Source organism: Macaca nemestrina, chromosome 13 (assembly GCF_043159975.1).
Source record: "Macaca nemestrina isolate mMacNem1 chromosome 13, mMacNem.hap1, whole genome shotgun sequence".
Classification (NCBI taxonomy): Eukaryota; Metazoa; Chordata; class Mammalia; order Primates; family Cercopithecidae; genus Macaca; species Macaca nemestrina.
The window spans coordinates 109,266,187-109,284,172 of NC_092137.1; the positions used below are offsets into that span (position 1 = coordinate 109,266,187).

The 17,986-nt window shown below is 41.3% G+C and overlaps 1 protein-coding gene across 9 annotated transcripts in view; it reads right to left on the reverse strand.

Moving 5' to 3' along the window:
• LOC105471843 (LIM zinc finger domain containing 1) overlaps window positions 1-17,986 on the reverse strand; it is a 151,543-nt gene that overhangs the window by 58,231 nt on the left and 75,326 nt on the right. Inside the window, exon 1 of one of the 9 annotated variants that reach the window (XM_011724616.3) lies at window positions 8,356-10,083. The exons of 6 other annotated variants lie outside the window; for them this stretch is intronic. In XM_011724616.3, the coding sequence (XP_011722918.1) occupies window positions 8,356-8,462 (107 nt within the window). In that variant the 5' untranslated portion in view covers window positions 8,463-10,083. Of the gene's footprint in view, window positions 1-8,355; window positions 10,092-17,986 lie in introns of those variants that run through there. 2 more of the 9 variants (XM_071077142.1, XM_011724615.3) reach the window with 2 other exon arrangements.

Here is a 17,986-nt window from a genome sequence, read left to right on the forward strand (position 1 = left end):
CCACCCACACCTTTTCTGGAGTCTCAAACGGAAAGTCTTCTATATAACTCATATTTGCATTTTTTCATCTGTTCTTGTGACAATCAGAAGCTCTAAAAACATTGACTGGCTTTCTGAAATAATCCAACCTCTAGCTATTTCTACTATGAGTGAAAGTTAACTCACTAGAGTTGAAAGAGTCAATTTCAGTCTCTGTCTCCTCTCTTTCTTTATATACATCTCTGAAGACCATCCTAGGTTCATTCATAGACAAGAAACTTTTTAGGAAACAATCCTATACATCTTCTTTCCACCCAAACATGGCTGAAACATTACAAATTAGAAGCCAAAATTTAAGTTGTGATCCGTTTCTAGTTCCATGCATATGAATACTTCTTCCCTATAACACTGTCATTTTTTCATTCTCATTATCTCTAATCAATTAGAATTCTGGCAATAAAATGTTCCATTTCCTCCCAATGCCACACCACACTGGCTTCCTTTAAACAGCTGTAATAGCGGATGGCCACAGAGATAGACAAAGGTGATGGCAATACATTTCTGTTGAATTGTACAGCTGCTTATGATGGACACCAAACCTATCGATATTGCTTTAAGCACATACGGTCAAAGAAGCATTCTGCTTTTTAAAAAAATACTTTAATGCAGTCCCAGCTACTCAGAAGGCTGAAGATTGCTTGAGCCCGGGAGCAAAGATCGTGCCACTGCACTCCAGCCTGGGTGAGAGAGCAAGACCCTGTCTCAGAAAAAAACAACAAAAACCTTCATAAAACTCATTACTGTTATATCTTCAAAAGCTAATGCACTGAGGCTGGGTGCAGTGGCTCATGCCTGTAATCCCAGCACTTTGGGAGGCCGAGGAGGGTAGATCACTGAGGTCAGGAGTTCGAGACCAGCCTGGTCAACATGGTGAAACCCCGTCTCTACTAAAAATACAAAAATTAGCCGGATGTGGTGGTTCACCTCTAATCCTAGCTACTCGGGAGGCTGAGGTGGGAGAATTGCTTGAACCTGGGAGGCGAAGGCTACAGTGAGCCAAGATGATGCCACTGCGCTCCAACCTAGGAAACAGAGCAAGAGCCCGTCTTAAAAAAAAAAAAAAAAAAAAAAAAATTAATGGACTGAAATGCCTTTTCACATTTTAAAATACATTAAAACATACTCTGCACTCCTCTACCTAGATAACAAGTGCTTTACTTTGGAGGGGTTTGAAAGGAGGTACAGTCACAATCTTGTCTTCAAAACCTCTACTTATGTTATATTGTATTACCTTTTTAATGGCTTTAAGTTTAGTTTGTAAAGAAAAATCCAAATACTGTATTTTGATTTCACTGCCTATTCAATAAATGATCCAATAAATTGCTTTCATAGCTCATTTCATTCATTTATTGATTCACAAATATTAACTGGAAATCCCTAGTTTAAACTGGTGCTAGTCACTAAGTGACAGCTAGAAATGACTCCTGGCCTCATTTGACAGTGACTGCACATGGATGGTATCTGAGCCATACATACTGAAGAGCTATGGGAGACACTGAAAGACAAGGGAAAAATTGAAAAGAAGTAACTAGCAGGAAAACTAGGAAAAGGCAGGGCTGAGGAGACAAGGGAGGAGAAAATTTTAAGAAGAAAGTATTGCTGCTGTCAAACCAAGAAGTCAAGGGAAAGTGACCAGAGCTGTGGTGAAGACAGACACACTGAGAAGATGGCCTTATGACCACAAGTGCAGAAACAGGAGCAAGGCACCTGCAAGTCAGGAACACTCAGCACTGTAGGCAAAGCCCAGTGCTCGGAAAGGCAAGGAAGCATCTCCCTTCAGGGTTCAGAGTGGGCATGGCCCTGCTGACATGCTGGTTTCTGACTTCTGGTGTCCCGAACTCTAAGACAACAAATTTCTGTAGTTTGAAGCTACACAGTTTATGGTACTTGGTGATGACAGCCCTAGGAAACAGATATAAGCATTTAAAAAAACATAAGGAGGTTCATATTTATGTGAAACATATTTAATCATTATTTCTAAAAGATTTTTTTGAAGTAAGAAAATATTCACTTCTAAAGTTTGTTTTAGTCACAGAATAGCCACTGGGTAGCACAGACATTGCTGTGTCTCTAAGATATACACACGTAGAATAAATAGTACTGTTTCCTTTTAATAACATCTATCCAAAGGTAGGTAAAGCACAAGTTTTGGACAACTGTCTTTTCTGACTTTTATAAGTAATTTATACCTGAGACTTCAAGATTTTGTTTGCTTTTTAAAAAACCAACAGGAAAGCAACCAAATTATTAATATTTTGGAATTGTCACAATAAATAATTTAGATAATTTGATGTGTACTGACAACAAAATTACAGATTGATTCTGTTAAAGTGGAGGTTGGTTCATTCCTAAATGTCTCTTATAGCAGTGCAAAAAAAAAAAAAACCAGAAAGGGATCATTATTCATTAACTTTTTACTTCTTATCATTCCTTTAACAGACCTGATTTTTAAGCATCAACACTGCTATTTTTAATTTCAGCATAAACTCCCTCTACTATAGTCATACATTGCTTAATAACAAGGATATGATCTGAGAAATGCATCGTCAGGTGATTTAGTCATGTGTGAACATCATAAATATATAAATGTTCACATAAACATACATAACCCTGGACAGTACAGCCTATTACATGCCTAGGCTATGTGGTATAGCCTGTTGCTCCAAGGCCACAAACCTGTACAGCACAGGACGGTACTGAATACTGTAGGCAACTGTAACACAATGGATTAAGTGTACATATAAAATAGCTAAAAATATTATAGTATAGTAAAGTAAAAATATGGCTTAAAAGATTAAAATGGTACATCTGCATAGGGCAACTTCCTTATAATCTTAAGAGACCAATGTCATGTCTGTATTCTCTCGTTGACTGAAACGTTTTAGGCAGCACATGACTATATACAGAAATATTTTAGATGACTGAAAAATATATTTCCCTTCGGAAATTAAGCTTTCCAGAACTACTGAAAGAGAAAAGCAAAATAATCATGATCTATACTCTGGTAGATGCATCCCTCTCTTAGTCTTCTCTCAGTGTGATACTGTACATAAATAAAAAGTTAATAATTAAGACTTCAAAAGTAGAGTGTAAAGAGTTTAATGTAGAATAAAAGAGGTAGCTTTAGGCCAGTTCAGTTTCTCATTCCTTAACTCACTCAATGAGAGACAGATTCTGAACCTCGGTAGGTGCTAGACGCACAGGAAATATGGTAAAGTCTCTCGCCTTGCAGAATCCCCTCTCTATTATATGGGGGAGGGAGGTGAGAGGGGGTGAAGAGGGGACCTGTAAAACCAGTTATTACAATATAAGTATTTGCAGGTTACAATCAAACATATAGGAGAAAACACTATTAACTTTTAAAAAGCAACACTAGCAAGTGGTTTTTCTCTTTGCTGCAGCAAAGAGAAAATTCAATTAATTTCTTATTGTCCCATGTGTTTGCTCATTGTTAGGCAGACTAAACGTGCCCTCACTGAACCATCAAATAATAAGAACAGATAATATCACATAATAAGATGACAGCAAAACTGCAATTTTATCCCTATTGTCTAACAGACTACATTTCTAAAACTAAAATGCAAACATAATTTTTCAGTTAAAAGTTGGGCCGAAAAGTGATCGGCGAACTGCAAAAGACGTAAGCAAGAAACACACAGCCCAGGCTGAGCTACTCCAGCGTTGACTGAACTCTAGGCACTAACTTAGTTGAATCAAGGACAGAAACTGGTTTCATAACGATGACCAGCTTTATAGCCTTCAGTTCTTTCTCCCTTAAACGGGATCATGAGAAGTTGTGGGCCCACACACAAAAAAGCCCTTATTTAATGCAGTGCCTGGCCTATCACAGGGGTTCAATTAATGGTAATGTACTAGTCAGGAATACATGATCTGAGTTTTCACTCTCAAACCAAAGCGAGGACATTCCCGCAACTTAAAAATGATTTTACATGCTATATCTATAAAAATACGAGCTTGGAAGGTTTATTCTATAACCAGAAAGTCAACGTTACATTTCTCTGCACTTCCATTCTTGGTTAACGTGATCCATCCAGGAATCAGGAGAAGGGCACTACTTCAAGGTCAACGCTGCAGGCAAGGAGGAAAAGGAGGTCTAAGAAGCCAAGAGTTCACTGCTGCAGTGTGGCAACTTCACATTTTCACTTTACTCCTAAACTATTAGGGATACAAATTTCAAACTGCATTTTGTTTGTTTTTTTTTTTTTTAGATTCACATTCTTTTCAAATGGCTGACGTAGCCCTGATTTTATCCAGGCAAGATAAACCTAACTGGGAGGTGAGGCCGTGAGGAGGGCAGAAGCATGGCCGAAGGAACAGGGAAAAGGGAAAGCTCTAGGAGTTCTTATCTCAGCACTAGACCAGGGTCAGCCCAGGTTTTCCGTGAAGGGCCTGAAGGTAAATAAATTGTTGTCTTTGTGGGCCACATTGGTCTGTGTCACAAAACCACCACAGGCAACACACACAAATAAGCATGGCTGTGTTCCAGTAAAACTTCATTTGTGGACACTGAAATTTGAATTTCATGTATTTCACACGTGAAAAATATTTTTATTTTCAACCATTCAAAAACGTAAAATCCATCCTGAGCTTATAGGCCATACACAAAAGGCAGCAGGCCAGATTTGGCCTGAGGGTCATAGTTCACCTGCCCCTATATATATATATATATTTTGTTTGTTTGTTTGTTTGAGATAGAGTCTCACCCTGTAGCCCAAGCTGCAGTGCAACGGCATGATCTCGGCTCACTGCAACCTCTGCTTTCCAGGCTCAAGCAATTCTCGTGCCTTAGCATCCTCAGTAGCTGGGACTATAGGTGTGCACCTCTACACCTGGCTAATTTTTTGTATTTTAGTAGAGATGGGGTTTCACCATGTTGCCCAGAGTGGTCTTGAACTCCTGAGCTCAGGTGATCTGTCTGCCTCAGCCTCCCAAAGTGTTGGGATTACAGGCGTGAGCCACCTACCAGCCCCATATTTTTATTTATTTATTTATTTAGAGACGTAGTCTTGCTCGGTCACCCAGGCTACAGTGCAGTGGCGCAATCTCGGCTCACTGCAACCTCTGTCTCCTGGGTTCAAGCAATTCTCCTGCCTCAGCCTCCACAGTAGCTGCGACTACAGGCGCGTGCCACCAAGCCCAGCTAATTTTTGTATTTTTAGTAGAGATGGGGTTTCACCATGTTGGCCAGACTGGTCTTGAACTTCTGACCTCAAGTGATCCACCTGCATTGGCCTCCCAAAGTGCTGGGATTATAGGCGTGAGCCACTGCATCCAGCCACCAGCCCCTATATTAAGCTGTTTTGAACCCAACCAGGAGAAACTTGAATTTTGCACTGTTTCTAATCAGTTATTTATAGATCCCTTACATCTGAGGTAGAGAAAAAGTGACTTTGAGAATTTTTAAAGGGCAGGAATTTCTCAGGTGTGTTTGTCATTCAGGTATCCTCAAAAAACAACTATGTTTGACTACAACATAATTTAAAAGATAGAACAGCTAAAGGAGTAAGTATATGTACGTGGGTTTATCTTAGATGTTATTTTGGGACACCAAAAACTTCAGGGAAAAAAGGGTCAATGCCTTGTGAAGGTCTGGGGCTTCCGACCTACCGGAACGAGCATGTCACTTGTGTCACTTCACTCTAACTGTAACCCCCAAACGCAGTGGGCAATGCTCCACTGTACAAAGTATGTGAATAAAGTCAGCTTCAAGTCATATTTAATGCTTTAAAACAAAAGTCTAGGAAGCCCAGTGTTTGTCATGCCACCTTTTACCTGCTTCAGTTTTGAATAATTTCAAGTTTGAAGCCAGAACTATTTTCATGTGTTACAGTGCTCTTTAAGCACCTGCCTCGCACGTTTCAGAGCACAGCCTTTTATTTAAACTTTAGGAGAAAAAAATGTTTTCTGGCAGTGGCCACGGCCAATTTTAGTCTCTGAAAGTTTTTTGTTAAGAGTCCACAAACACAACAAGAAATGAACACGTGAGTAAGAAGGAATGAGAGTTGGAACGGGTCTTATGCAATACTTGCGACAGAATAAAAGATGTTTGATAGCACATGTATTCAAAATCAAATAACTGCTCATGGAGAGAAAATCTGTGGTCATATTCAATATGCACAAACCTAGGTGGGTGTTCCTATGGCGAGGCCTGTGTCTTATTCATCACTGTATCTTTACTTTGCAAATAGTAGGCACTCAATAAAAACTAAACAATGAATTAACTGTATGGCACTATTCGCAAGATAACAATGCCACCCACCTCACTGAATTAGTAGTTCGAATTCTGTAAGAGAGTAAATAATGTTCAATAACAGTAGTTACTTTTATTCTCATTTAAAAAAAATAAACCAAGGCTTAAAAAGATTATACAACTTGTCCAGCTGAGTGACACTGAAACTTCGGTGTACCTAACTTCAAAGTCCTTATTCTCTCTGATTCCTACTAGCTCAGAAACCTCATTTAATCCTGAAAACAGGCTTAGTATAACTAGGGTAAAAAAAAAATTACCTTTCTAAGCTGATTTAAAAAAAAATCCAGGGATAAACAGACAATGGTTTACCTTTCTTGGCTAACCTATGCTTCTAAATAAGGAAAATGATCATTTTCTCTACATTAAGGGACAAAAGTGGCAGAAATAAAAGTTCCGTCCATCACCAGATACCTGCATCACCAGAATGGGTGACAAAATATTTCTCTTTAAACAATTAGGCAATACTCAAGAATTACTCTTCCTCTTTTAATTAAATTCTAAGCAAAAAATAACAACAACTAGTTGTTTGAAAGAACATTGTAACTATGTAAATATATGTAAATAACTACCTCCTTGGCATTTACGTTATTTTATTCATGGGTACTTTGGCTATTGTCTGAAAATAAAGAAAAGGTTGGTTTAGAATATTACTTTATATAACTTAATTTTTTTAAAAAAGGAAATTCCTCCAAACCCCGAAATCTGATATTAAAACTGTTTTTGATAGATAACTTCACTCTTGGATCCATTGTAGACTGGAGTCTACCAATAAATGTTGGTTTCGGAGGTCCCTTCCAATTGTCTCTCTGGTTAGCAATATAGAGCTCAATATTTTCACTAACCTCACATATAAAATTCATAACAATTTAAACTCTGAGACTTTTAAATTGTTTAATCCAGTCAATTCAAAGTTAACACATTAAATGTAGCTAAGAGACACCTGACATAGTAGGCAATAAACTCTAATAATGTTAGTGTCAATAATAGTCCTTTAATGTTACCCTCTTCAAAAACTGGTGAGTCAACAATTTTAAAATAAATATGTCTTTAGCAAATTACAGTTCCTGTAGTATAGCTGTCTATGACAAATACAAATTTAATAGAGAATTTTTAAGCTTGTCAATCTGTCCTTGCTACATACAAATAGATAATTTAAAATAAACTCTGGAAGTGAGTGTAGGAAAAAGAGCAATGGTACACAAAGTATAGATAATCTTCCCGCCATCTAATTAGTATATTCACACACTTGAATCAAGACCTCCAAATTAAAGTACTCAACAGTAAATGTAACGTAGAAAAAGGAAGTCTCTCTTTACTGCAGCCCTCTGTCATCAGTAAAACAGGAACATCCTAGGAACGGAGAAAATCTAAACCCTTCAGTTAACGCGGGATTTTAACACATAGGCTTAATGCTGTAGAGGCTTTCAGAACCTCACATCTAAAATAAATTTTCAGTAGTTGCAACACAAAACTAAAATTGTGTTGTTTTAGGGAAATTCAGTTTGAAAGCCAAGAACTCTAACCTTTTTAGTTAAAGAGGTTTCCAGATTTTTGATGTCCTTCCTTCCTAGGCTACATTCAATAGTTCCATTGCATTCCTTTGTTACACCATTTCAGCAACAATCCCCACGACACCCCTCCCCCAACCCCAAACCACCACAAGCTACCCCCCTTCATCAAAATGCAGACAAAAACATGTTCCAATCAGCCAAAGAAAACCCTCTTTAAAATAAGGGGAAAAATTAATCGTTTTCAATTTAAAATATTACTCTGGTGAGTATATAATTTTTAAAGACATAACAACACTGCAGGTTTGGAGAAGAGGTAAAACAACTTAAAGGATTTGTGAAGAAATGGGCAAGTGTTCTGGTTTTGCACAGTTCCAATCAGTACAATCTTGATATTGTGTTCAGTCTTTAATTACAGACTAGAAGGTTACTTTTCAATGAGTACTTCCCAATGCTGCATCCACTTAGGCATGAATCCCCACTGCACTTACTAGATTAGATGCCTTGACCTTTAGCCAACCATGACTTTGCACTCACCTTAGCTCTTCCTCCGGTAATCCATTTACTCTCAAACTATCGGGACGATCTCGTCTCCTCCTGTAGAGACCTGAATGTGAAAGCTCTTTAAGCTGTAATGCAGTCATACTTCTCTCCACACATCAATTGCTGACACTTTAAGCATTTATGCTCAGCAGTGTGGCCGCCAGGGGAAAGCAATGTCCCTTGCCGAGGGACCTCAGCACACCTGACTCAGCCTTAGAAACCTCCAGGCAGGCCAGGCTGCTGAAGCACAGCTTCCTGTTTCTCACTGGTTGGTACACACCCTCCTTAGCAAGGCACAACTTGCCTTATCTCTGGGCCTTGCACCTTGGGAAGGGGGGAGTCGGTGACCAAGAAGGCAGGTTACTTACTTGTTTATTAATAAGAAAAATTTAATTGTTATGAATAATCACACCAATTCCTTTATAAACCTTGCCAGGACCACTCTGAACTAAAATTGGGCTACAAAGCTCCAGTAAGGTAGTCACTAAAGAAGGGTCCTGCTGTTTTATTTCCCAGGAAATCCATTAACACTTCACAGGCAGTTGTCAGTTTAAAGAACTGCCTGGTTACAGTGAGCTCCTTAGGGACAATTCTCCTTAAAAAGGAGAGGAGGGGCAGAATTCTAAAGGGAAGCAGTCCAATTCCTCCCCCTTACCACTCTACTCCAAATTCTCTTCAGAAGGGAAGGAAGTGTCTTTGGTCCACCCACCCCTCATTAAATATTACTAAAAAATTCATAACTGAAAGGAAGACGGTTTCTTCCTTCATTCAGTGATTTTCCGAATCTGTAATTACTGGCTGTGAATAATGCCCTCTTGTAGTGCAGGCCACCCCGGATGACACAATGCTGTTGCCTTTAAGGTGGAATGGGTCCTATGTACCCTATATTTATCTGTACATCTGACCTTGGAAAGTGACAATGTTTAGGAAGGTTTTGGGTGTGGGGATGTGGACAATAGAGGGCAGGTTTGGGGCAAGTGTCATCCAGCTCAAAGTGATGCTACCCCACAGCAGGCACAGTGCGGCCCTCCAATCCACTTCAGTCCCGCTGGGAACATAGGACCACACCACAAACACAGGCTACCTCCCAGCAAGCTCTTAGCCAGTAGTATGACTGCATGGTTCTAGGAATTTCTCTCTGGGCAATTTATACCAGCCTCTTTTCCTTTAGAATCTTCTCGACAAGAGCACACAGAAATGGGTCTGATACTATTTTTACACCAAGAGTTAGAGAGTTAATATATTCCCATCTTTGAGAGAATCTGCACGATACACACAAAAATGAAGGCAACCCACAGGAAAGGGAAGTCTACATCTTACTCCTTCACTCAGGACATAGATGCTAGTTCCCCTGAGGGCTACCATTTGTTATGCTAGGTCTATGGCCCCAGGAAAAACAAGTGACTTTTCATAATTGCCATCCAAACACAGCACATGCTTTTAAAGATGCAGGGACAAAATTTACCATTTTTGTCACTACATTAGATTTAATGAGTGATGAAACACGTTTTAAAAAATCAGTTGACAGTTATATCTATCTCTGGAATGGCACACAAAACACTGGTAATACTGGCTGCTTCTGAGGGACCTGGGAGGATAGGAGCAGAAGGAAGCATTTCCACTACATACCACTCTACCTTCTGAACTTTGAATATATTGCCACTCAAAATCAAATAGAATTTAGAAGATTTAAATACCAAACAACTTAGTTTACAGTAATAGGAACATTTTAATTTAGACCTCCTAAAGTATCCAATTCTTTTTTTTTTTTTTTTTTTTTTGAGACAGAGTCTCCCTCTGTCACCCAGGCTGGAGTGCAGCGGCACAATCTCGGCTCACTGCAGCCTCCGCCTCCCGGGTTCAAGTGATTCTCGTGCCTCAGCCTCCCCAGTAGCTGGGATTACAGGTTTGTGCCACCATGCCCAGTAGAGATAGGGTTTTGCCATGTTGGCCAGGCTAGTCTGGAACTCCTGGCCTCAAGTGATCCACCCGCCTCGGCCTCCCAAATTGCTGGGATTATGGGCGTGTGCCACCGTGCCCAGCCTTCGTTTTTAAAAATCAAGACGAGTTAAAAAAAAAAAGAACAGAAATAACCACTAATCTTCCTTGTTTTCCCCTCACCATCAATACAGAATAGACGCCTAATGAATAAAACATAAATCAATTGTATATTCGTTGCAAATACAGAAATCCCAACATTAAATATGACCTGTCTCCATAGGAGATGTAAATAATTGCTTTCTTTTTAAAAGAGTTTTTTAAAAATTAATGCAGCTTGCTGACAAGGGAAAAGAACTTGGTGACTACTAAAGGTTAACCAGACAGGAAACACCTAACTGTGTAGGATGAATCCTGTATTTGATGAGACTAGTGTTAAAAGGATGTGCAGGGGTGGGACAGGGCGGGGAAGAGCGGTAACAGGGACAGTTAGTTACCAAGCCATGAAACAAACGAGCTGAAACAATTCTTGCCCTCTGACTTTTAAAATGGCTGTACTGACAAACAGGAACTTCAGCAAATCAATGCTTATGTTCTGATGAAACTGCCACAACTGAGTAAAATTAAATTTTGGGCCTTTGGGGAAGGCCCTTTTAACCAGGATCTTTTTTTTTTTTTTTTTTTTTGAGAGGGAGTCTTGCTCTGTGGCCAGGCTGGAGTGCAGTGGCGCAATCTCAGCTCACTGCAACCTCCACCTCCCGGGTTCAAGCGATTCCCCTGCCTCAGCCTCCCAAGTAGCTGGGATTACAGGCAAGCGCCACCGCGCCACCATGCCGGGCTAATTTTTTGTATTTTAGTAGAGATGGGGTTTCACCATGTTGGCCAAGACGGTCTCGATTTCCTGCCCTCGTGATCCGAGGGCTGGGATTACAGGCGTGAGCCACCGTGCCCGGCCTAACCAGGATCTTTTCACTGAAGACAGAGACAGAGACAGAGGACTGCTTTCCCTCCCCAGCACCCTTCAGACAGCAGCACATCAGCACAGGGAAGGGGGGCAGATGCACAAACACCCAGCACACACAGCAGGGCCGTGACAAAGAGAAGGAGGAGGAGTCCCCATCTACTTATCCTTTCAAATGTACTTTCCCATGGAAATGGAATTATTAATTATGCCTGAATTCTCAGATCAGGCCAATTTAAAAGGCTTTTAAATTTCAAATAACTGTCTTAGCATGATTTTGACAGTACAGAGGGAGGCCTGTATAAATGCATTTTCTGTGGGTTTCCATATAGATATGTTTTTCATTTTAGCACTCTAAAAAAATCTTTGAAGGTCAGTCCAGACTCTCATTCAATGCAGAATTCCCCACCGTCATTTTCCCCATGGCCTCATCCCTATACAATATCTACGACCTGGGATTTTGTCTCTTCATGGACACTTGCAGTGATGGGGAACTCACTACCTCATAAAACTCCTGGGGCTTTCCCCCATATGCCCAGTGGTTGCCAAGGAACAACAGTTCACAAAAACTGTGAATAAGACAAATTTGCCTTAACAACTGGTCTGGTCTTTGAACCTCATGACAACTTTTGTCCTTTTTTCCGAACTGTCGGGTTCTCCTCAAATCTGTACTTTGACTTCAGCAGATCTCACGTCCCCATCCCAGCTGAGAGGACTGGACTCCAGGAGTTCCCTGGATAGACTGTGCTTCCTCTCACTTTCTAGCCTTTGCACATACGGCTTGGTAAGACTGGAAGAAAGATCACTGGCAGGACTAGCTCCTGATCATCCCACTAGGACTCACTGCAAGGATCATCTCTTCCAAGAAACCTTTCTAAACCCCATACCCAACTTATCACTGCATCTGTAGGGCCAGGGACATGGAAGAGAGTCATGTTTGTTAAATAAGCTTTACGCTTTAGTTGTTCAACCAATTAATTTTGAGAGCCTAATCATTTTGCAATGTTATGTTTGAGGAGAAATCTCCAGAGTTTTGAAGCTTTTTCATTTCTGCATGTAATACTCAATGTTACCTAAATGAGATTTTAAAAGACACACTCGTTCTACGGTTTTGGAAAAATTTACTTTCTTGGTGAGACTAAAACTCTGAAGCTTTCATATTTGTGGGGTTGAACAGTACCTTCCACAAGTATAAACATTTTCCATTTGTGATAAGAATAAAAAATTAGCCTGGATTTTTGCCTAAACTTGTCACAGTCCAGCTTTTAGCATCCTGTTGCAATTAACCCCTTCAGATATAAGAGGGTAAAGAAACCTAATTAAACATCAAGCCGTTTGTTAAATATGATCATTGATGAATCATCAATTATTTCTCGTATACAGAGTTAAGAAAGCTGCAAGCTGGTTTCCATGGCTAACTGGGGCTCACTGCCAGTACACTAGGTACTAATGGCCTGTAAACTGATCAAGCAGCTGTACATTTCCAGGCCATTAATTTCCTTGTGCGACATAAAAGAAGAATTTTATGTTTTGCAGCTAACTTTGAACTTGATGGAAAGGAATCATTTTTAGTTTATGTTTTATCTCATAAATAATCATTTACAGGGAAAATCAAATTTTATCTAATAAAGCAAGAATATCCATCCATACTATGTCCAACACACATTCATCTGGCAAACATTTATTTGCCAGCCAAGCCGTCTTCCTAAATGAGGCCTCTCAAGAGTGCTCTAGGCTATACATTTGAAGGAAGAACAGTGCTATATATCTGCTGCAGAAAAGGGTTCAATGATGTACCATTGTGAGTAGGCTCAAGGTCAAGCTAACTGGAGCAGAGAGTATGAGAAGGCAGAAGCAACTGTCCACAAAAACTGTTCACTGTGCGGAAAAAAATCTCCAAAATATGGTCCCACTCACAAGCAGATAATATTGCAACTGTCTATAAGCCCCTCTGAACCTTCTCCTTAATCAGGCTTCCTGGACCTCTGCCACATCTAAGTGGATAGGCTGAGCTGTCATTAAAGCTCATGTGAAGCCAGTGTGGTGGCTCACGCCTGGAATCCCAGCAATGTGGGAGGCCGAGGTGAACAGACGGCTTGAGCTCAGGAGTTTGAGACCAGCCTGGGCAGCACAGTGAGACCTCATCTTTACAATACAAAATGAGCTGGGCGTGGTGGCGAGTGCCTGTAGCCCCAACTATTAGGGAGGCTGAGATGGGGGGATCATGATCACTTGAGCCTGGGAGGTCGAGGCAGGAATGAGCTATGGTCATACCACTGCACTCCAGCCTGGGTGACAGAGTAAGACCCCTATATACCAAAAAAAAAAAAAAAAAAAGTCATGAAAACCTGCCTGTGTCATTCTCATTCAGCAGCCTCTTCCACAACCAGTAACATGGGGTCATCAACAGTTTTCAATTTAGACCATTAATAAATGTTCTCAAAAGCCACTGATACAAAACGGCAAATTTTCCGGGTATAATTCCAGGTATATTCCCAAATAATTTAGAATGAAATTCTAAGTAACCTATCCAATCCCACACTTTCGAGGGGCCAAGGGAGAGTACAAGGTATGTTAGTGGAAGGATACAAGAGAGGACCAGTAGACATTTAGCTGACAGATCCACATTTGGAAACTTCCTTGCTGTGACTACCTTAGAAGTACACAGGAAGTCATTTAACTACCACAGTCCTCCATTGTTCCATTTGGAACAGAAGTGACTGAATTAGGTGACCTCCATGGTCTTCTCTGTAGGCAAACATTACTTGGTTTTCCAGACAGGATCTGTGCAACGTGACTCCCTGACTGAGCACACTTTTCTCCTTCGTCATTTAGTCAGAAATCTCATTCCTGAATAAAGTAGGCACACGTGGGCAGGCTCTGCACATTCAGCAATTCAACAGACATTTCCCAAAGGCCTCAGCGTGCCAGGCCTTTGGGGTGTGGAAGAGAACCCTGAGCAGCCTCTGGGCTCCCCAGATCCTTCTCCATGAACACCTTTTCTTTGGTCACAAAGCTGCTTGAGGATAAGAGCTCTAGAGTAGATAAAGGACCACAAAAAGGTATGCTGATCACCCTAGACCCAACATACACCCGACCTTGCCCAAAGAGAACAGAGGATCCTCCTCAACAGAGCACTGACCTTTCAGGGAAGGAACACAGACTAAAGCTTGCAGCGGGACTGCACTTTTCTTCCCTGAGGGCAAAATACAGGGTATCTCACTGAATGTAGTACACTTGCTTCTGGAAAACTACAGATAAAGCTAAAACTTCAGCACATAGATTAATTTTTCTTTCCCTAAATGAACTTGTTTTTAAAAGGAATTCTAGTGGTACTCTTCACAAATGAGAGCTTTTCTACAATCCAGATTTTCCCATAATTTGACTTAAAACAAGATACATATTAATGTATTGAAGTAACTTTTTAGATACTGTTTCTATCCATTCTGCCTGTCCACCACTATACATAGAACTACACGCTATAGATTCTAGTGTATCTATATCTGCTTAGCATATTTCTAAACCAAACTGTCATTACAAAAAAATCCAATAGGTGAAATACTTCTTTGTGAGAGGAGAAATGTAACAGTTACTTGCAAGCTAACAGTTCTGATATTCTGAAGACCAGAAAGAACAAAAACGGTTCTTCTCCCTACCCTGGAATTCAAGGGGTGTGTCTTAAAAAATAAACCACAATTCCTGCCCCACCCAGTATAGGTTCATGACTATAGCCAATACTGTCAACACATTGGCTTTCACTTCAAAATTGTTTTTACCAGGTTATCAAAATACTTCCCAGATTTTATGTGAAGCCTAATCTTAAAGGCAACAACACACATAACAAGTTGTATGGACACATTTCTGATATCTGTATTATCCCTTTATTTACTGTTATTTTTTCCTAACTCAGATATAAAAGTTCAATTCAATGATACAAATATAATTTAGAAATTTAAGGATATCTAGCACTAAAGACAAAAGTTTTTCAAAAACTTGTATTTCCTATATAGTGTTACTATGCCAGAGTGATTGATGGCAACTGAAAACGATAATGTGAACATGTATTTGGCATAAAAAGGTGTGTTCATGATCTACCATTGAGTGAAAAAAAAGACCATAGGATACAAGCTATGAGATTCCATTCCACATGAACAGACCACATATGTATGTATCATGTAAATACGTCTGGCTCATGCTGTACTTCACCAGGTCTGTTTGTTGCTATGTCCACGAAAGAATGTGGGGAGAAACGTTAGCAGGGTCGGTGCTCCAGCCTCCCTCCCTGGCCCTCTGTGTCCAGTCTGCCCTTCTCCCCTCCCTTCCTACACATCTCTGTGTCCACTCTCCTTGCTCTTCTCTCTGTCACCACCCTGGCTAGCTCAAGCTGCTATCTGTTCCCTGGACTGCCATGTGGCTCTGCACAGCTCTGCTGGTCCTCACCCTGGGGCCTCTGCTGCCTCAGAGAGAGGAGTCCTAAGCAAACAGATGGGGTCTTGTCAGTACCCTGCTTAAGACATGGGCTAGGCCGGGCGCGGTGGCTCACGCCTGTAATCCCAGCACTTTGGGAGGCCGAGGCGGGCGGATCACGAGGTCAGGAGATCGAGACCATCCTGGCTAACACGGTGAAACCCCATCTCTACTAAAAAATGCAAAAAAAAAAACTAGCCGGGCGTGGTGGCAGGCGCCTGTAGTCCCAGCTACTCAGGAGGCTGAGGCAGGAGAATGGCGTGAACCCGGGAGGCGGAGCTTGCAGTGAGCCGAGATCGCGCCACTGCACTCCAGCCTGGGCGACTAAGCGAGAGACTGTCTCAAAAAAAAAAAAAAAAAAAAAGACATGGGCTGCCCTTGGCTCTGAGGGTGAAGAACACTAGGCCCTTCGAAACATGCCACCTCCCGTGTCTCTTGTCTCATTTCACCTCCCAGCCTTCCCCTCAGCCACAGGATCAGGCCCTCTTGCTTTTGAGCCTGGTTTCTTGGATGAGATCCAGTGTTTCTGTCTCAGGAAGCTTGCCCCTGCTGTCCTGCTCGCCTCCCTGCTTTCAGCATCCACTCTGCATCCTACCTTCTACCACTTGACATGTTTCACATTACATATTCATCTGTGTGATTATATGGTTGATACCAGTGTCCCCTACTCGACTGCAGGCTCCATGAGGCCACTGAGTCTCTGCTGCTAAGAGCAGACCCCAGCCTAGGTTAGACGCTCACTAAAGGTTTGTGAGGGCCACAGCTGGATTGGGGGCACACCAGGCACCCTTCTGTGTTGCCTCTTATACTTGGCTGACGACACACCCGCCGCATGTGACTTTTGCTGTTTTCTTATCCACTTTAAACCTGTGTTTCCAGTTTGGAAGGCCCGTGCCTCTGCCAGTCTCATCCCCTTGACAGGTCCTCACCATGCTCAGACATCTCCTCCACGTGAACTGCCCTGCGCTTGCTCTCTCACCACCCAGACACTGCCTAGGCTTCCAGCCCCTGCCAACCAGAGATGTCTTGGTAGACACTCTCCCAGATGCTGGGGAGGGTGTGGACACATTATGTTGCCTTAATCTTGTCCACAGAAAGGTAAGCATTTTAAACCTACTTTGACTCTAATAATAAAGACTTTTATGAGTTTACAAAAGAAAAAAGCTAGGACACAAAAACGTTTGCTTTTCAACTATCGCAAGGACAAAAAACCAAACACTGCATGTTCGCACTCATAGGTGGGAACTGAACAATAAGAACCCTTGGACACAGGAAGGGGAACATCACACACCAGGGCCTGTCGTGGGGAGGGGGGAGGGATAGCATCAGAAGATATACCTAATGTAAATGATGAGTTAATGGGTGCAGCACACCAACAGGGCACATGTATACGTATGTAACAAACCTGCACATGCACCCTAGAACTTAAAGAATAATAATTTAAAAAAAGTTTGCTTCTCACTATTGTAAAGCTCAGTCTCTCAACTATTTATGTAACGTAATTATTACTAACAACTGAGGTTAGAGTACCTACCCAGCACACTATGTGTTGTTAACCTCCATCTCAACTCTGTGAGGTATGTATCACCATTATTCCCATTTACAGATGGGAAAACTGAGTCTTAAAGCAGTTAAATGACTTGACCAAACAATATAACCAATAAAGAGAGTGTGGGTCCAACCAAAGTCGATTTGACTAAAACAATCCTGTTTCAGTCATTAAACTGCACTGTCCCATGGCCTAAAACATTCTCCCCCACAGACCATCACAAGGTCAAGTCTGAACTAGCATTGCCTCTCAACAAGACAACCTAATCATGGAAGCTTCTGGGAAACGGGGTGCATGACAGGCGCAGGAGCTGCAGCGCAAGCCCCAGACTGTAAACACAGACTAGAAACCACCCAGACACCTCCGCCAGCCCACACCTTCCCTCCCTCCAAATGACCCAGACCTAGTCCACGTGAATACTGCGAATGGTCGGTTTGAGGGTTCTGAAAGGAGCCTTGTGGGGTGCTCAGGTGCAGTCCCCACTCATATGTGTGTTCCTTTTCAGCTGGTTTTCTCCTGCAGGTTTGGAGGCAAAAGCTAGTGAAAGAAAGTGACCTTCTATGTAACTGAATTCCTAGATTCCTTAGGAGTCTTTGGGTCCAAATTACCCAAACTACTTTATTTCCTTTTACAGTACATGGAATTATTCAATGTTTCCAACAGTTCTGAAAAAAAAAAAAAAAAAAAAAGGCAGATTCTAACAGGTTTTC